The sequence below is a fragment of the Scleropages formosus genome, chromosome 12, assembly GCF_900964775.1.
Source record: "Scleropages formosus chromosome 12, fSclFor1.1, whole genome shotgun sequence".
NCBI lineage: Eukaryota > Metazoa > Chordata > Actinopteri > Osteoglossiformes > Osteoglossidae > Scleropages > Scleropages formosus.
In genome coordinates, this window is record NC_041817.1 from 8,379,189 (window position 1) to 8,398,006 (window position 18,818).

Below are 18,818 nucleotides of genomic sequence, written 5' to 3' on the forward strand. Positions count from 1 at the left end.
GATTTCTCAGCTAGGCTCCATTTTTCGGCACACTTTGGCACCATTGCCCTCTGGTGGCAGCTTGTCAGGAGCATGAGTGACTCTGCATTCAGGTGTGCGGCAGCTCACATTTTTCACTCAATTATGTTTATTAATTTGATGGCACTTTTCTCTGAAGTGAGGTACAGTGTTAAGCTACCTAAAGTTACCCATTTACACAACCAAGTGATTTTACTGGCACTATTTAGGGTAAGTACCATGCACAGGGGTACTACAGCAGTGAGATTCAAACCAGCAACCTTCAGATCCCAAGGGAACAGCTCTAAGCACTACAGTGTGAGCTGCCTCGCTATCAGCAGTTCTTAACTGGGCTCCAATACATCTTTGCAGCCCGAGTCTAATCCACCCTTTTGTTTTTACATTTGTTGTTCATTTAATAGTATTTCAAACACCTTTTTAGCAAAAACTTTGGAGTATGAGTAAAACTAAGATGTCTAGGATGAAAATGTAATGTAATATGAAGGTGTTTGAAATTTCTGTAGCTATTCTCTTGTATGCAGAGAATTTTGTAATACTGCAGTCAGAATTTAAGGATTATTGTGTAAAATTCTTTTTGCATACCTTAACGTGATGAATTTAAAAATTGAACATGAAAATTAGTATAACGTGTGAAAGCTAATGTTAATAGTTCTTGGAAATTCATGTTTTAACAATTTCCAAGTTATTCGTTTTGCTTTGTGAAATTGCCCGTTGTGGCGCAAAGGCCACTAGTGCTTTTCTTTAGTTGGCAGCAATGCACTAAATCAGACTACGAGTGGTATTCAGCGTTCATTCCACGAATTTCACCAGTGCTTACAGCGCACATGATGCTTGTGTGCGTTGACCTTCAACAAAGCAAGGAACGTTGCAATTTTATAGGATAAACTGGCCAGCAGTCAGCATTGTGGAGGGAAGATCATTTTTCGGTCATTCAGTTTTAACGTAATTCAGAGATAAATGCTTAAAATGAAAAATATTTATTATTTCTATATCCAGCATTTTAAATAAGTGTGTAAATAATGTGAGGGACCACTCTCTGTTTTAAGCTTTTATTAATTGTGTAGACAGTAAAGGAATCAAAGTAGTCAGAAGCTGATGAACAATGGATACGACCATCCATTAAATCACTCAGCAATCAGGACTGAATGGAAGGTTTTGGAGATAAGATTTATTTACAGTAGTTATAAACTGAGTTTTAATATCAATGTAGTTTGAAGTTAATTTAAAAAAGTAGGATAAATATTACGCAGCGAAAGTCATCTCGTTCAGCGTTTACCTGCCCCATACCCTGTGTTCCCGCAACAAGCCCAGGATCATAGCAATCCTGCTTTGAACATGGGTATTGCATGGCTGTTATTGACTGTAACTTAGTGGTAAAAGCAACTTTGAACTAGAAAAGAAAAAAAAAAAAGGGCATCCTGTCACCAATTTTAATAAGCTGACAAACTGAAGCATTTTGAACACTTGTTCAAAGTACAATCAGTCGTGAGCTAGCTGTGCATATTTACAATCTTGTGAAGTGGATCATTAACCAGTCACATTTAGTTTTGAAAAACAGTCTTAAGACATTCACTCTTGTATGCTGTATTTTCATGCCAGTTCTGTAAGCTTGTAAATTCTGCAGTAACAGACTAAATTTAATCAATTTTTCTTTATGTAACGAAAAATTACTGCAATTAATGAAATAGGACAAAAGCATTTAATTCTGTTTAATTTGATCAGTGTGCACACAACCTAAAATTTACTATTTGTGACTTCTTGTATTTAAAAACACATGCTATTCTGCAGTATTAATGCTGAAACACAATTTGGCACCATGTGGCTCAGTGTGGTGTTTGGGAAGGAAATGAAGCCGCTTGGTCCTCAGTGATGGACGTGTACTATACGTTGTCAATGCCGGATTTTTCTCTGGGGCTTCATGTGCAAGCTGGTGAGGCTGGTGGAACGGGGCCTTGTCTACAGCAGTTGATATATGCACACGGAATGTAACATCTTATCTTGGTTATGTTGAATGTTAGTTGCAAAGACTAGAAAAACAAATGGTGCAGTCCTGACAGAAAATGATCGTAATCGGTTGTTTCATGTGATAGGAGTTCAAGGGAAGGTTTTATTTTCCCCACTTCAGACCACCGTGTTGCGGATCACACCGATTTCATCAATTTCACATTCCACCACGTCACCTTTCTGAGGATAGAAAAAAAAAAGATTTCATTTCCCTTAGGTAGAGGCTCACTGATCAGCTGAAACTCTCTTGTAAGTAGACAGGAGATGTGTGCTATCAATGTAAAATTGTGCTTTCATCTACTGTATGTGCACATAAGTACAACTAGTATTCTGCTAAAAAAACAGTTTTGGTTTTGCCAATTACCTTGAGAAAGATGGGTGGCTTCCTGAACAGGCCAACTCCGGGAGGGGTCCCTGTCAAGAACACATCACCTGGACACAGTGTCACAAATCTGCCAGAAGGGGAATAAAACACACCAAACATTCACAGCAGTTTCCCAACATATGGCCAGACCACCCCATTGCTGCATGCTATGATGGCAGCAGTATAGTGTCTGGAACTGTTGACAGTGACCTGTTTTAAATCTTTTTTTGCTCTCCCTTTCCAAGAATTCTAGTGATCCAGAACCAGTGTAGAACTGTCACTCACTTTGAAACCCAAGCCACAAGCTTCTCTATGTTGAAGATCATCTGGTTGGTGTTGCTATCCTGGACCACAGTGCCATTCACACGGCAGCGAATCCCCAGGCTGTGAGGGTCTGGAGGCCAAAACCATTTGGCAATTAAAACATTTAATTATATCATAATTATAGCGCTCATTTATGAAGACTGCTCCATTCTCCTTCATACCTTTCAACATCGTGGTGATGACCAAGGCAGGGCCTAAGGGACAGAAGCTGTCAAAAGTTTTTCCCAGCAGCCACTGTTTCCCATTGCGATGCGTCTGCCAATCACGTGCACTGACATCGTTGGCCACTGTGAAACCGGCAACATAAGAAAGAGCTTCTTCCTCCTGTTGCAAGTTGAAAAACTCCAATCTGTTAGAGATCCTGGGTAAAGTACAGACCTCACTGCCATGCTGTGCCAGGACGGAAGAGGATAATAATGGCAGCTGCTGGAAGTGTGTCTTGTGCCGTGTTAAAGTTCACTAGCTGTGCTCCAGGGCTTATACTCGCCTTTATGCGTTTTCCTTTTCGCCCTATTACAAAGGCCAGCTCCACCTCCCAGTCCACCTCCTTGAATGACAAAAATGCCAAACTTTACCATGTTTACTGGGTTTTTCATAGGAGTGTCTACCAAAGTGAGAATGTAAAGCTGATGATATGGGGAAAAATTAGTTGCAATAAATGTCCTTAACAGACCTGGCTCTCATCAGGCAGAATGATGTCATCAAAGGGGCCCGTAATGGCGCTGGGGAATTTGCTGAAGATGATTGGTTCTTTCGGGATGGGGGCGTTCTGCTCTAGGCAGTGGTCTCGGTAGTTCATGCCCACACAGACCACCTTGTCTGGACTTGTCACTGGTGGCAACAGGTTCACTTCAGACCAGGGAACCACAAACTGGCCACTAGAAAGTGCTCTAGAGAAGTGGTCAAAGGGGTGAGGGTCAGTGCTCTCTGATCTGCAGCGTCATACAACAGATGATTTTGGCCCAGAAGAGCAGGTCTGGATCCAGATGGTATCAGTGGGACACTAGAAGAATCTGCATGAATAGAAAACCATCTGGTCGTTCCATAAATGTCTCCCCAGGACTGAACAGTCACATCTCTACTCTGCGCCAAGTATTTATTTTAAGAATCTGTCCAAATGCCCAGGGTCTGATCAGACTAAAAATGGACTTCAGATATTTCAGATTCACTGAGAGCTTCACTATATCTAAGTGGCTGGTACATATGAATGTGCGAGTACCTTTGCGCACGCTCTATGCCCTTTTCCCCCATCTCCAAGAATTCCTTCATAGTGGAGGGCAGCGAGGAGTCAAACTTCTTGAAGTCAACAACACCTTGACGTTCTCCCACTTCTGCACCGACTCTCACCACCCCTTCCTCTCCACGACGACAGAACTGCACCAGTCGCATGGCTTTGCTGCACATGCTGCGCCTCCCTGCCTCTGCAGACAAACTTTTGCCAACTCTTCGCCAGAACAGCAGTGGCTGGAGAGGCAGCTTCATCTGTTGGACACACATCGCAGGACATTGTGGTGAGACATTGGCTGACACGCAGGCGATAAATTGTGGATACATCAGCATTTTCACCAAACCATTTCTTCAGCCCATTGACTGACTGCAAGTCAGTTTATATGGGGCTGAAATGATTTGTGCTGGAATAATGAAATATAAGAACTTTCCATAACACGGAAGTGAAAGTCGTGTTCATTTTTTCCCCCTCTCATTTTGTGCATGTTACGACCATTAGAAGAATAATCCCCTTTTCTGAACTTAACAACTTAGTCATGTTAAGAATTCTAATTTCATATAATACCCTGCAATGGAATTGCATCCTAGCCAGGGTGTACCCACATCTTGCATCCTTGCTTTCATAATAGGTTCTGTACCACTGTGACCCTGACCTGGACAAGCAGACATTGATAATGAACAAATTAATTTTATATGAGGCAGGCTGTCCAGGTCAACTGGGCCATGTAGCTATTATTATATGCCAAACATTACATGAAAGTATTAGCAAAGTGTCTCTAAGCTGAAAATATCCTCAGACTATCATGCAATAGCACTGTTTGTACTGTTTCTCTAAATATTTTCCTGTTTAATTCCTCTAAGCAAAACATTTTTTTTTGTTTGTTTAAACACAGACTTGCACATCAATCATTGATTCAATGGCCTTCATTTGGAACACCAAGTGATCCTGGAGTTATACACTGTGTTCCAGTCTCTGCTCATCATGCAATGCCCTGGATCAAGGTACATACATACCCTGCTCTACAAATCAAATGGGTAAGTCAGTGTGAAGTTGATGTAACGTTCCAAGATGGAAAAGAAATGGATATTTTCTTGATCAGTAATTTTTTTAACGTATATTATGTAGAGTGATGACAGTGATTGCAGGGAGGGCCGCATGTTGGAAGGAGCACCTGCACGACGCAGCACCTGCGCTCAGCCCTGTCACTCACTGACTCTGTCCGCGAGGTGAGGCTCGCGGCCGATCCGATCGATAGCGGCGCTTTCGGTTGCGCCACATTATCAGTTCCAGACGGACAGTCACAGTGACACCGCCGAGAACTCGCTATCAGGCCGCTAGCTCCAGCGGCTCTTTCGATCGTTGCGAAACTAACACGTTGTGTGTCTACAAAGTTTACTCTCTATCCTACGCCAAGAAGAGCTCGTTCCCAAACGGTACGTCGTGACGGTGTCCTACCTGCTTCAGAGCCGCTTTACCCAAATCAGTGAGGGTCGCGAACGATCAGCTGGCGAGTAAAAACAGTTCTGCTGTAGCGAGAAAAAAAAAACTCAGGCAAAACCAGGTGTAGTCTGCCCTTTGCAACAAAAACAGCTGGCTTAGCAACTTTCGTAATCCTGCGTTTAAGATGAACCGCACTAAGAACGGGTAGGTCATAGAACAGAAGTGGGCGGACTTCGCGCCCCGTAATACGGGCTGTACTATCTGTGCACTACTTCCTGCTCGGTCGTTGTAGTTTTCTTTCGCTCGTCTTCCCAACACAACTCGTTGTTTTCGCTCAGTTTTCGGGAGCGCACCGCTCCGGGCAGCCTAAACATCCGCTACGAATTTAAAACGAATGTAAATAAATGAGTGAACGAACACGTAAACGTTTTGTTTAACGCATTCGACGGATTACGCTTTGCGCGCTGCTGGGGGGGGGGGGAGGGAAACGAACTACAATTCCAGTAACGCCCCCTTTCGTCACGTGGCACGAGAGTCAAAATCCTCGTGACCGGACGACGACTGGTTAGTGCTTGGGAGCGTGCAAGGTTGAGAAGACGGAGCGCGAGCAGGAGTGACCGATGGGGCCCGTGAGGTAGAACCGCACAGCGCTGTCAGAGCTGCTTTAGGCTAAAATGTATTTGGGTTCAGTAAACTGCGTAACGCAAGTTGTAGCCGAACCGCACATGAAACGTGCTGCGCTTGACTTCCAACAAGCTCGTAAAATTGGAAATCCTAGTAAAATACCTGAAGTAGCTGTTTTTGTGTGATTTCTCTTCTCCCCCCCCCCCCCCCCCCTTTCCTTTCTTTCCCTGCTTCGCTTTAATTTCGTATATTGCAGAGCGCTCTTCTCGCTCCACGCACGAGACGAGTGACACACACTCTGTCATTCCTCAGTGACCTTATGATGAGGAACTCTGTTCCACTGACTGGAAGCAAAACGCAGCATTTAAATTTGTCGTGTCATCAATCCGTCAGTCGTACAGCCAGGCAGTCCCCAGATTACGAACGGGTTCCGTTCCTCAGTCTGTCTTCAAGTCATATTTGTACGTAAGTCGGAACAGTTACTGAGTTAGGTACGGTTCGTGTCTAACGTATTACTCAGATATTTGTCTTAGTATAGTATATCCTGTAGTGTTAAAGAAGCACTTCCAGATGCACTAAAACATCTTTAACATAATACAGTAATAATATTAATAAATAGTAATATAGTATTTATAATGGAGAGAGACATTGGGACAGAGCCTGCTCCAATCTTTTCGCTTTCTCTTTGTCCTTTAAAATTGTCCCGATGGTCAACTCACTATCTTAAAGCTTTTCCAGTGTTCACTGACATTTCAGCCATAATCGTTTCCCTTTTCTTGGATCCATCACCATCACTTGCGTCACATTTACTCTTTGGTGCATTGGTTAGGAGGGTAAAAACGAAAAAATTAAAGCCAAATACGGTAACGCGCGAGTCTCTAACAGCGACATGGTCCGATTGAAAGGAACCAATTCTTTGTTCTACCTCGGGCCCACGGCTGACAAACCGCAGTAGATGTGCAATGTTTTAATGTGTGTCGCGAAGTAGCGCCCGTTTGTTATTACGAACCATTGTATGGACAGTAACTCGAATTTTTAATATGATGGGCTTTACGAGGGTTGGTTCGTGACTACGGGTTGTACGTAAGCCGGACGTTCGTAACCCGGGGACTGCCTGTACATATTTACGCGAGTCCACCTAGTTTGAAGTTGAACGTGCTTTGTGAATTAAGGTGCTGTTTTTGTTTCATTGTCACAGTTGCATCCCAGTTTCACTTCTCTCATTTTTCTTAACATTCCTCATCGCCGTCCCGCACATGCCTCATTTGCAAGGCGCCACTGTCCTTCAGAGATGCGTCTTTCCGTGTCTGACTCGCTCTTCTTTGGGTGTTCGTGGGACATCTTTTGTTTTGTGCTGAAATGATTTAAATAGCGTGAGGGGGAACACGTACGAAAAGTGTGTCGAATGCTTTGAGTGGCTCTTGATGGCCTTCGCTGTGTGCTTTCTCTCTCCTCAGTGTCCAGCCTCTGGAGTACACCACCGACTACAAAAACCCAAAGTGAGTATGGAAAGCAGCGCTGAGCAACTCACTCAATAGATGAGGGGATGAATGAATGGCTGGGCCTGTGCCTTGCGCTGATTTGTCTCCTCGGTACAGTACTGTGTGTTGAGCTCCGCTCTCTTTTTGCGATCTGCCTGTGCTCCGCCGGTTGGGCTCCTCCTCGCAGTTTTGATGGTGTGGTCCTGGTGGCCGAGAGCTACGAGTATCTGCCCAATGAGTTGGAAGACCTTCGACGGCCATTGCAAGACTACAGCTCGGTGAGCGAAGACACATTGCGCTAGAGTTTAGTGCATACTTTGAATCAGTCGTCCCGTTTCTGATGACGTTCTCTTCTTACTCATTATTTCCTTCTTCTACCAGCTGGACTCTGGGTTTACAGAGGAGGTGGTGGTCGTGAAGGTACCAGAACTTGCGGGAGATCGGCTGGTCTTTGCTTCCACTGGCCCAGTGAACCGGGACTATGACGATGTCAGAAGGTTCAGTGAGGCTGCTATCAAAGGGATTCAAAGGTACATTGTGTCATGCTTAGACCTTGTTTCTTGCATTAGAATCTGTGGTTGAAATTCCTTTCTATCCCCTTCTTCCTGCCATCCTTTAAAGGGCATTGAAAGCTGGAATGCAACGCCCTCTGCTGGTTTGCCCAAAGCACGGTGGCTATGAGCAAAGCCCTTTGGTCGCTGCTCTTGGGGCACTTCATGCGCTCTACGTGGTAAGGGGACCTCCTTTCTTGTCCCAGCTTTAAAACACAGATCTGTTCAGTTCTATTCATCTAACAGACAACAATCTGTATTGATCTTTTTATGTTTCATCCTGCTGCTATAGCCTCTTGAGATACGTGAGGCTAAGCCAAAGTCATCCCCTTACAAGGTGGCAATGTTAGGTCTATGGGCGAAGGATGATGAACAGGGAAAATTTCTTGTGAAACTGGCCACTGCCCTTGAAGCTGCCAGGTTAGTCTGATGTGCATTTTTTGAGTGTCGCAACGAAAATTGATAGTGTGTCTGTTAGAAGTTCATAAATGCAAAACAAAATTCAAATAACTGGCTCTAACAACATGCTTCCAGATTCAGTGTCATTAATTGTTTTTCCTCCTCAGAGTGGTTTATCGAGACATCGGGGGGTCGGACCCTGAACGCATGGCTGCTTCTCGAGTGGTTGAATACGTCCAGTCCGTCTTCAAGGACAGCCCTGTAGAGGCAAGATTCACAGTTGGCATCATGGATTCGATAAACTGAGCAAAATGGTTTATTCTGACTCTTACTTTGTTTACTCAGATCAATGTGGTGAGTGACTTGTCCACCTTTGAGAAGGAGTATCCCTGCCTGGCTGTTGTCAACCGCTGTGCCAATGGTAAAGGGAATGTTTTTGTTCTTAATCTTGTAACAAAGTGGTACTGAGAGAGAATTGAGTATTTTTTTTTTGTTTGTTTGCTTTTCTTAATCACCTGAAAGACAAGACAGGCGTAAAACCCAAACTGAGAGGTTGAACAGCCCAGTGCACTGTTTGTTGATATTTTCTGCAGCTGTGCCTCGCCACCAGGGCAGAGTGATCAAGCTGCAGTACTGTGGGGAGGGACCTGTCGAGCACACCCTGATGATGGTGGGAAAGGTTAGCAAACTTTTTTGTTGTTGTTGTGTGTTTTTCTTTTCTTTTCATAATGATGCTTAAAATAGACACACTGGACAAACAAGAAATAAATGAACCTCTTTCACATTCTTCCAAACCATTATCTATTCTTCGCAGTTGCCAGAAAAACATTCACCAATGCTGAGCAGTCAAACAGGTGACTCTTCCCTTAGCGTAAACATCTTAGTCAGGCAGGGTAAGCAGAACCATAGTAAATATTGTGCTGGGCGAGAGTTTTGGACAACTTGCTGAATTTACGTTGTCTTTGGAAGACAGCAGCAGATAAATCAGACTAGAATTGCAGACTATAAGCTTCAAAAGTAGTATTGCGTTTCCTCGCTGCTTCTATTCCGATGTAGTGTTTTGTCAGAGATTGAACCCCTGTCTTTGGTGGTGGGGGGTGGGGGGTTCAGGTGCTCAGACAGATTTTGCCTACTGTTACCCTATCTCAGTTGGAGGAGAATCTGTTTTCAGACCCATACAAGATCCTGCAGAAAAAGTCTTGAGAGGAGTATTCCGTTCAGTTTTCTTAGGTAAACCCATAATCTTGAAATAAGTGCAATGGTTTTTGTTTTCCGTTTCATTTGTTCCAGCTCAAATTTCTGCTGTAAGGCAGCTGTTGATTCTGCTTGTGATTTTGACTGAATCCTTAATAGCAAAGATCCTGTGTTTAACCAGAGCAATTGGGTTGGCAAGCATTTTACTACATATTCTTTTTTTTTTTTTTTTTTTTTTTTTTTTTTTATTTAAATTATTATTATTAAATTCAACATCTGCCTTTGTGCCTCTCTGTGTGTGGTCTCTCAGGGAATTACCTATGACACGGGTGGAGCCGACATCAAGGCTGGGGGAATCATGGCAGGGATGCACAGGGACAAGTGTGGAGCTGCAGCTGTTGCTGGATTCTTCCAGGTACTTAGCGAATGGTGTGCGGAATTTGGTCAAAGGACAAACACCTGCATCTGGTTACCATTCACCTGTTTATGGTAGCAAAAGCATTTGGTTGCCATGGCTCTTATCTGCCTGTTTAAACTCACACACACACACACACACACACACACACACACACATCGTCTGAACCGCTTGTCCTATACGGGGTTGTGGGGAGCCGGAGCCTAACCCGACAACACAGGGCGTAAGGCTGGAGGGGGAGGGGACATACCCAGGATGGGACGCCAGTCTGTCACAAGGCACCCCAAGCGGGACTCGAACCCCAGACCCACTGGAGAGCAAGACCCGGTCCAACCCACTGCACCACCTCCCAGAGAGCAATGTTTTCACCAGAGGTGTCTCAACTATTAACCTTTGTTCTGCTATTGTAGTAAGGCTTCATTCCACACATATAAAAGTCCATGCTTTTGTTGGGTGGAGAGTTGGAAAGGAGTCACGGTGCAGTGCTTTTGTTAAAAAAAATTCCAGTGAAGTCCAAGTAAGCAGTTGAAGTAATATAAAGTGAAAATGTTTGAGAGAGAATTTCTCACTTATTTCTAAGCTCAGTAATATTGTCACTGGTGATGCTACAGAAATTAGAGCCATCTATCCATTATTAATAACCAGTTGTCCAGTGCAGGGTCGCGGCGGTCCTAAGCCAACCTAGAAACACAATACCTGGGGTAGGTGCACCCTGAATGTGGTGTCGGCGCGCACGCACGCACACGGGGCGATTTAGAATTCACCAAAAACACGTATTTGGACTGCGCAACAGAGGAACCTGACTCGGTGACAGAGAGAACAAGCAGAGTTGGATTCAAACCCACAATTCGGGAGCTCTGAGGCACCAGTGCTACCTGCTGAGCCACTGTGCTGCCCATCATTCAATCAGTCAAATTAATAATTTAGTATAATCCAGTCATAGAAATTAGTTGTTACATAGCACTAAGAAGGTTTATACAGATGGAATTGCAATAAGAATTAGCACAAATGTTGGTGAAAGGAAGATATTTGCCAAACCTTGGTAGGTAGGTGGTTCCCCCCCCATTTTCGTTACCAACGTGTCCAGTGCTGGGTCGAGGTGGTGTGGACCTGAGCTCCAGGAAAATTGCATGTGAACATGAATAAAATGAATAAATTTGTACAACTCTTTGTAATCTTAGTGTATCGAATGGAGATGAGATGAATCGGCCTGCCTTGACATCATCAGCTGTGTCTGTCCGTCACTAGTGGTTTCTGTTGGTCTGTAGCTGTTTGCAGGCTGGGATGCCACCCTTCTCACCGCTTACTAACTTATTCCTAAATGACCTTAGAGAATTTGGCACTGTACCTCTGTTTTCCAGGTCCTGGCCCAACTCAGACCCAAGCACCTTAAGGTTGTGGGTGCCATGGCCATGGTCCGCAACAGCGTGGGAGCAGGTCAGCGGAACTTTGTGCATTTGACCAAATCTCAGTGCTGCGTAACAGATTTTGCAGAAGACAAAGTAATTCCAAACACCTAGTTACCGAAGTTTAATGGCTCTTCTCTCATTAGAAAATAATTAGATGAAAGCAGAGTTTAGAGAAACAATCCTGCTTCTCACAGCTGCATTCCGAACTACACAAAACAAATACTGATTTTTTTTGGCTTAATGAGACACTGAAGACACAGGCATTCGTTTTTTTTTTTTTTTCTCCATGGCTCAAAGAACAACTTAGTCATTAGATTTTCCCCTTTAGGTTGTGATCATATACTTTGGGGATTCATAGTGGCCACAAAGATTACGATATCGCCTTCTGTATTATGAGCACTTTTGGGATGTTGGGGAATATCATTGTTGATTGGTTAAAAAAAAAAAATGTTCATGTAAAATTGAAAGCGCAATTCCTGAATGGGACATTTTGGCTTTGTTTACTCCTGCAGATTGCTATGTGTCAGATGAGCTGGTGGTGTCCAGAGCCGGGCGTCGGGTGCGGGTCGGGAACACGGACGCGGAGGGCCGCATGGTGATGGTAGACCTGCTGTGCGAGATGAAAGAGAAGGTCATTCCACCTCTGTACACCTCTTGAATTCATATCTCACTGCCCTTTAATTTCTCTCTACCTGCCTGAGCTTGCTGTACCTCAGATAGTGTGTAAACTGAAGGAGAGTCTCTGTACTTTTTGAGAGAGTAGCGTAGGACCACGTATCAGTCTGAGGGTGTCTGTGTTATGACATTTCAGGCAGTGAATGAGGTGAACCCAGAACTATTCACTATTGCCACTCTGACTGGTCATGCCATTCGAGCCATGGGTCCCAACTACTCGGTACGTGACGCTATTAGCGCACATACTTTTGAAGAAACGCTCTTGTCACCTGACAAAATTGAACCACTTGCTGTACAAGCAAGTGAACACTTACCTTCTAGGTCCTTTGGTCTCACTGTCCACTTGGTTATTATTTCTCTCCAGGTCATAATGGACAACGGGCCTGCTCGCAAATCGGACAACGCCCACCTGTGGCAGGCAGGTGAGTGGGCAGTTTCTCAGTCTTGACCAATGCTTATGTGATATAAGAAGTGTTTTGTTGGACACGTTTGTTTGTTTGTCAGTGTCTCGGACCCAGTCATACACAGTGGCAATGAACGAGGGCACAGCCATTTGCAACATGTTGCGTACCGTATGGGTAATTCCCTGCTTCCTTTGTTTCTCTCAGCGGGAGATGTCCTCGGTGATGTTTTCGAGGTTTCAAACATCCGTCGTGAGGATTACGAATTTCACCGTGGTCAGTCTGAGTACGAAGAAATCCTGCAGTCCAACAACCTTCCGTCCAGTGCTACTCCCCGGGGACACCAGACCCCTGCTGCTTTCCTCATTTTGGCCTCTGGCCTGGACAAGGTTAGAATGGTTTTTCATATTGCATGACGTTACAGTGGGCGTTAACATGTACTGTGTAGAATGGATTATGGGAGCTCTTTTGTATCTGCGCACCAGCCACTGATGCCTAATGTTGAAGGCATTTGATACATCGTGGGTGAAGATGCGGAATAGTAACACTGAGGTTGTTGGTTCTAATCCCAAAAGGACCTCTGTTATAGTACAGTTGAATAGAGTACATAACCTGAACTGGTCCAGTAAAGTCTTAATTGGTACAGTTTTTTTGCAACTCACTTTGCACAAGTTAAGAAGTGAGTCTTGTGCGTATAGTCTGTTTACTCACTTTTATCCCTCTTGCAGCATGGAGTGGATTCCAACAAGCCTCTGCCTTACTCTCATATTGACATCGCTGGCTCCTCTGGACCCTTTCCTGGGATACCCACTGGAGCCCCAATCCTTGCCATGGTGTCCCGATATGTTCTGCCTAGTCTCTGAAAGATGTGTTTACCGTCCACATGCTGGTTTCAGACACTGTCCTCCTTACAGCCACAGTTGTCATAAGGGGTAAGGGGGGGGGTGAAGGCCTTTGCAATTCCATCCATTTTATAGAGAAGCATTTGTGTTCTTACACGTTATCAGCAGAAAATATAAAATAAAAAAAACTTTGAATCCTGTGAGTGGTTTGTATTTTATGACTTATGAAACAAATCTGTTTAGTTGCTTGAAGATAATTGGATGATCAGAAGCAGTTAGTACAACAGGTATTATGGGCATAGCTGTAACCTCAGGGGTCCTGTGGGTACACCTGGGGTGTTTACTACTGTCAGCTAAGCACTGCAATTACTGACTGCCATCAGTCTTAGGTTTAATGTCTGTACATCTTAAGTACCTGCATTATTTGCATCTTGCGGCTAAAGGCGTCACTACAGTACGACACTTGTCTACGCTGAGCAATGGGACTTCCTTAGGTGTAATATAGGTTTAAAAAAAAAAAAATGGAACAGCTAGTAACCTGTTGCTTTTGGACCCAAAGGTCGCAGATTCGAATCTCATCTCCTGCTGTAATACCCTTGAGCAAGGTACTTACCCTGAGTTGCTCCAGTAAAAATTACCTAGCTGTATAAATTCAATTCAACTTATTTTTATAGAGCGCTCTTCTCACGCAGTGACATAGAGCGCTTTAACACAGGCATAAGGCAAGAAAAACAGATACATCAGGTGAGAAACAAAGATGACAGTTTAGTAAATAATTGTAGGCAGATTGAAATTGTAAGTGGCTTTGGAGAAAAGTGTCAGCTAAACAAGTAAATGTAAATACATTAGTCTAAATCCAGCAGGTCCTGTGGTGAGATGTCAGAACTACAGTCTGTTGGCAGAATCTACAGTATATGTTGCATTTTACCAGGATAGAGTGTAGTGAAACAATGTGATAACTGGAACAAGTGAAGCAAGGAAACACAATTATGAGCCTTAAAAGCAGCAGTTTAAAATAACAGGTATCTGTAACAGATGTTCTGTCGGTGGCAGGTTCCCGCTACACTGACAGTACAAGTACAAGTACCAGTACCAGTACCAGTCCAGCACTCAAGAGCGCAGCAAAGAAGCGCGAAACGACCCCCGTCGGTCTCATTTCTAAGTGGGAGGAGTCTATGGGCGGAAATGACGTAAGACAAGCGCTGCCGCATTAAGCGAACATCGGCGCGCGGGAACAGTTGAACTTCCTTCGAGGTGCGGGAAGGTACCGTGAAAAGTTCGGGTCACGCTGTTGCAAGGAGAATCATTGTTTGCGGTGGAGCATTAGCGCGCCATAGCAGTATAGCCCTCGATAAGGCGACGACGTTACCTTCGTTTCGCAGGGAGCCGCGTTGTATTTTCACGGAAGCTTCTCTGGTGCAACAATGTTTGAGGCTCGCTTGGTCCAGGGCTCCATTCTGAAGAAGGTGCTAGAGGCCCTGAAGGACCTGATCACCGAGGCCTGCTGGGACGTGAGCTCCTCGGGCATTTCCCTGCAGAGCATGGACTCGTCCCACGTGTCCCTCGTGCAGCTCACTCTGCGCAGCGACGGCTTCGACTCGTACCGCTGCGATCGGAACCTGGCCATGGGGGTCAACCTGAGCAGGTGGGTGCGGAACACACTGACTGACTGACTGACTGACTGACTTAGTTTTGCAGCTTCACTACTTTTAGTAATCTTAGCCACTCATATTGTAAATACTTATGAAGAATCAGAATTCAATTGTCGTTGTATAACTTTGTTTTCGGCTCCGATCGTTTAGTTTTATGTCTTACAAACCTATTAGAAAGTCAGAAACTGAGTAGAATTGAATTAGCAGTCATTTACTGCATAATTATAAGGATAAGGCTTATACTATACTGCCACTTGCAATCGCATCATTTATTGTTAAAATGGTTACCTAAGTTTCATAGGCGTTAGATTCTTTCTTTTTTCAGTTTAAAATATTGTTAGCCTCCAGGGTTGCAGATCAATTCGTTTATGTTAGGATTTTGGTTTCCTCCTCTCTTTTTTTAATGGCTGGGACTCTGTCATTGTTTTAAGTTCGAGCCTTCGGCTGGCGAAAAGGCGCCATTTAAAGTCGAGCGTGACGTAATTTTGGCGCCTTTTCCATTGATTGGGCGGCTGTTGGCGGGAATTATGTGTCGCGCGGGGCCATTGGGTGACGGTGAAACTTGACCGAAGTAAACCCTTCTTGACAAAGTTTAGTTTTCAGACAAGTGCAGCAGTTGAAATAGTGATAAAATGCGATGTAATTGGGTACTTTCTTGTATTTCTATATTTTGATTAACTTTCAGGTAGCTGTAGGGATTTGAGTTAAAAGTGAAGGGCTCTCTTTGTTCTCAGCATGTCAAAGATCCTGAAATGTGCCGGAAACGAAGACATCATCACTCTGCGAGCGGAGGACAACGCGGACACGCTGGCCCTCATTTTCGAGACACTAAGTAGGTACCCGGGGGTGGGATCATAAGGCCCGATGGAGCTTGACAGCAGCTCAAATGTAAACAGCTTATATCTTGCGGGCCTCGGTCTTCTCGAAGTTCCGTGTGTGAGATTTGCCGCCTCTTACAACACGTCCCTCTTTATCAGACCAGGAGAAAGTGTCTGACTACGAGATGAAGTTGATGGACTTGGATGTGGAGCAGTTGGGAATCCCTGTGAGTGATCGCTGCAGGGATCCGGGGGTGTTTTCGATCCTCGGTGTGCGAAAGTGTGACGGGTCACCGATATCTTTGTCTCCCCTCAGGAGCAAGAGTACAGCTGCGTGGTGAAGATGCCCTCGGGGGAGTTTGCGCGGATCTGCCGTGACCTGTCTCAGATCGGCGATGCCGTCATGATCTCCTGCGCTAAGGATGGGGTCAAGTTCTCTGCCACTGGGGAGCTGGGTACTGGAAACGTCAAGCTGTCGCAGACCAGCAACGTGGACAAGGAGGACGAAGCTGTGAGTCACCAAGAGCTTTGGGTTCGATTGGGGAAAGAGGAAAGTATCAAAGTTGTCTTGTGTAGCGAATGGAGGACGATGCAGCCTTTCCTCTTTTTCATCTGCTGTCCAGGTCACAATTGAGATGAATGAACCTGTTCAGCTCATCTTCGCCCTCAACTATCTCAACTTCTTCACCAAGGCCACACCTCTATCCAAGACGGTTATCCTCAGCATGTCTGCAGATATCCCACTAGGTGAGCCTTTGTTTTTTGTGCGCGTGCCTCTCTGCCGTATATGAAAAGGTGTGGTAGTGTAAATGTGGTTGTTGGGACCTGAGTTTACTGCCATCTTTCTATCCTAAATATGCTTACACTAAGCTTTTATTAATGTGTGTGTGTTTGTTCATTTTCTCAGTGGTGGAGTACAAGATTGCAGACATGGGACATGTGAAATACTACCTGGCACCCAAAATTGATGAAGAGGCTTCCTAAACTTGAGCCTGGCAGGAGCATGGAGAAGTTTTGAGCGGGACTTGTGCAAGTCACGATTGTGTCAGGGTTGCAGGGCGAATGTCTCTTGGTCCTGCAATCCCAGGAATGTCAGATTTCTACGCGTTGCTACAGCGTCTGGATTGCGAGTAAAGTGAAGTTTTAGCGCGGACTTCTTCGCAGACCTGCCTCTGTATTCGGTGATCTGTGGGGAGATCAGTTCTCTTTGGGAGCACATAAATTTTAAAAATGCGTGTCTGTCCGTCAGAAGGTTCTGCCTGGAGTCCACACTGCAGTCCAGTGTGATGAGCTACACTTGGCCCCATGTCCGCTGCTCCTGTCACGTTTCCCCCCTCATACGTGCAACCACCTGTCCACAACTGTACATATTTTTCTGTAAATATTCTTTGACTCCCAGTTTTATTACTTGTTCTGTCCACATGCCCAGTAATAAACCATTTGAGGTTCCCACCCCCTTTTTCCAGATGATAAATTTTAAACACTTTGTGATGTGTATTTTGGCTCTGAATATCATACATGTATGCAATGAAATCCTACAAATGTTGATATTACTACTTCTAGAATAGATACTAGTAATTTTCTCTAAATCACCTTTATTTCATAAAGCTGAAGAATAAAAAGGAAATCATTTTGATTTGAGATGCAATTATCTTTCATATTCTAAGCATGTCCTTGGTAAAAGCTTGTTTAAAATGGGCTCTAGATTAGTCATTGGGAGCACTTTGTGAAATGCTGTCTTTCGAAAATGATATCCTTAAGTGTTGATAATCTTGTCCAAGTATTTAATAATATTGTTGCCAATTTATTTGATGCTTTTCTGAAGTGTGAGGTTTTACGCTCAGCTGGGTTCTTTTTACTCAGTTCAGGGTAAGTAGCTTGATCAATTGATATTTGAAGAGGGGCTGCTTGATTACAAGGTGATGTCTAACCACTGCGCCATCTGCTGCCCCTCCGTATTTATTTTTCTGACGTACACAACTTCCTTAGAAGTTCAGCATGGCATCTTCAAACCAGCTTGTTGGGTAGGTGGGTTATGTAGGTGTGTAGCATCTGCAGTGTCCATACAGATGTGGGTGACTTGTAGGTATTTTAGAAATGCGTTGGTTATGAGAACTGAGGTGTGCAAGTGAAACTTTTATGTTGTTGCTCACGGCGTGTGAATGCGATTCACTGTGCCTGAAACTGGCCGTTCGCAGTGAAACAAGGGTTTTCCTGTAGCTCACTCTACAAGTTTAATTGAAAAAATCTTAATTGAATACAATATTTAAAAAAGTTTTCATAAATACACTAATGATTTGCAAAAATTAGTTTAAGGGCACAGCTCTCTTTGTGTAGCGCGTTTCACATGTTGAATGTAGCTGAAACGGACGAGGGTCTGTACAAATGCAGGGAGGGCCTTAACTTGATGCACGGTACAAATTCAATGCAAACGCCGCAATGAAAAATGAGGCATGCATTACCACGGTAAAGGTGTTATGCATAATATTTTCACCAAATCAGGTTGTTGTGTCTTTTAGGCCATATAATGTGGCTCATTAAAATTCTACAGGCCTATTAGATAGTATTCAGCTGGAGTTTTATAAAACAAAACCGGGCCAGTTCATCACTGCAAAATAAATACAGGCAATTAATGGAGAAAATACTGTTAGAAAAAATGCTCAGGTCTTTCACATATTTTTGGATATTGAGAAGAGTTTTTTTTCTTTTTTGGCTTCTTGAAAATGTGCTCTTGATTTACGTGACGGCCTGTAGTAAAAGTAGCTCATATGATTTCAGTAGTTTTGTTAATTATGTAAACTGCAGCAGCTTTGAATCGAGGCTGCATACCCTACGTTGTACCCTGAGCTTGTGGAAAAGACTCTGGACAAAGACACACTGGACATTCAGTTTATCAATTATTATTATGTATAATATAATATGAGTGAATATTTACTATTGTTTTTGTCTTTTACTGTGTTTCATCTGCACAAATGGAAT

The 18,818-nt window shown here is 44.0% G+C and overlaps 3 protein-coding genes across 6 annotated transcripts; 2 read left to right on the forward strand and 1 right to left on the reverse strand.

Moving 5' to 3' along the window:
• Nucleotides 1-1,058: 1,058 nt before the first annotated feature.
• fahd2a (fumarylacetoacetate hydrolase domain containing 2A) lies at nucleotides 1,059-5,472 on the reverse strand. Of its 2 annotated transcripts, XM_018762547.2 has the most exons (8): nucleotides 5,394-5,472; nucleotides 3,930-4,192; nucleotides 3,384-3,600; nucleotides 3,198-3,257; nucleotides 2,872-3,034; nucleotides 2,672-2,780; nucleotides 2,387-2,474; nucleotides 1,059-2,202 (listed from the first exon to the last, which is right to left on the reverse strand). In XM_018762547.2, exons 2-8 carry the CDS (start codon nucleotides 4,190-4,192, stop codon nucleotides 2,140-2,142), a joined length of 963 nt encoding a protein of 320 aa, XP_018618063.1. In that variant the 5' UTR covers nucleotides 5,394-5,472; the 3' UTR covers nucleotides 1,059-2,139. The 2 variants fall into 2 exon arrangements, with proteins under 2 accessions (XP_018618063.1, XP_018618062.1); XM_018762546.2 differs by lacking the exon at nucleotides 5,394-5,472 and having other exon boundaries at nucleotides 3,930-4,215.
• LOC108940392 (putative aminopeptidase W07G4.4) lies at nucleotides 4,862-13,572 on the forward strand. 3 transcript variants are annotated; one of them, XM_018762543.2, is made up of 16 exons: nucleotides 4,862-4,972; nucleotides 7,460-7,501; nucleotides 7,671-7,761; nucleotides 7,865-8,013; nucleotides 8,105-8,213; nucleotides 8,327-8,454; nucleotides 8,601-8,700; nucleotides 8,779-8,854; nucleotides 9,027-9,112; nucleotides 9,938-10,042; nucleotides 11,404-11,479; nucleotides 11,964-12,082; nucleotides 12,263-12,346; nucleotides 12,491-12,548; nucleotides 12,735-12,916; nucleotides 13,256-13,572. In XM_018762543.2, exons 1-16 carry the CDS (start codon nucleotides 4,920-4,922, stop codon nucleotides 13,388-13,390), a joined length of 1,593 nt encoding a protein of 530 aa, XP_018618059.1. In that variant the 5' UTR covers nucleotides 4,862-4,919; the 3' UTR covers nucleotides 13,391-13,572. The 3 variants fall into 3 exon arrangements, with proteins under 3 accessions (XP_018618059.1, XP_018618060.1, XP_018618061.1); XM_018762544.2 differs by lacking the exon at nucleotides 4,862-4,972 and adding an exon at nucleotides 5,510-5,582; XM_018762545.2 differs by lacking the exon at nucleotides 4,862-4,972 and adding an exon at nucleotides 5,916-6,012.
• Nucleotides 13,573-14,556: 984 nt separating this feature from the next.
• Nucleotides 14,557-17,435, forward strand: LOC108940373 (proliferating cell nuclear antigen). Its single transcript, XM_018762489.2, has 6 exons — nucleotides 14,557-15,014; nucleotides 15,756-15,853; nucleotides 15,999-16,066; nucleotides 16,156-16,350; nucleotides 16,463-16,586; nucleotides 16,747-17,435. The coding sequence occupies exons 1-6, from the start codon at nucleotides 14,794-14,796 to the stop codon at nucleotides 16,821-16,823; spliced, it is 783 nt and encodes a 260-aa protein (XP_018618005.1). The 5' UTR covers nucleotides 14,557-14,793; the 3' UTR covers nucleotides 16,824-17,435.
• The last annotated feature ends 1,383 nt before the right edge of the window (nucleotides 17,436-18,818 follow it).

Coding starts and splice junctions, on each gene's coding strand:
- fahd2a (XM_018762546.2), bottom strand. CDS start 4,207: ATGTGTGTCCAACAGATGAAGCTGCCTCTCCAGCCACTGCTGTTCTGG. Junction 3,035..3,197: donor GAAAAGGAAAACGCATAAAG/GCGAGTATAAGC, acceptor AACTTGCAACAG/GAGGAAGAAGCTCTTTCTTA. Junction 2,203..2,386: donor AGCCACCCATCTTTCTCAAG/GTAATTGGCAAA, acceptor TTCTATCCTCAG/AAAGGTGACGTGGTGGAATG.
- LOC108940392 (XM_018762543.2), top strand. CDS start 4,920: ATGCAATGCCCTGGATCAAGGTACATACATACCCTGCTCTACAAATCA. Junction 9,113..9,937: donor CCCTGATGATGGTGGGAAAG/GTTAGCAAACTT, acceptor GTGGTCTCTCAG/GGAATTACCTATGACACGGG. Junction 11,480..11,963: donor CCGCAACAGCGTGGGAGCAG/GTCAGCGGAACT, acceptor TTACTCCTGCAG/ATTGCTATGTGTCAGATGAG.
- LOC108940373 (XM_018762489.2), top strand. CDS start 14,794: ATGTTTGAGGCTCGCTTGGTCCAGGGCTCCATTCTGAAGAAGGTGCTA. Junction 15,015..15,755: donor ATGGGGGTCAACCTGAGCAG/GTGGGTGCGGAA, acceptor CTTTGTTCTCAG/CATGTCAAAGATCCTGAAAT. Junction 16,351..16,462: donor TGGACAAGGAGGACGAAGCT/GTGAGTCACCAA, acceptor TCTGCTGTCCAG/GTCACAATTGAGATGAATGA.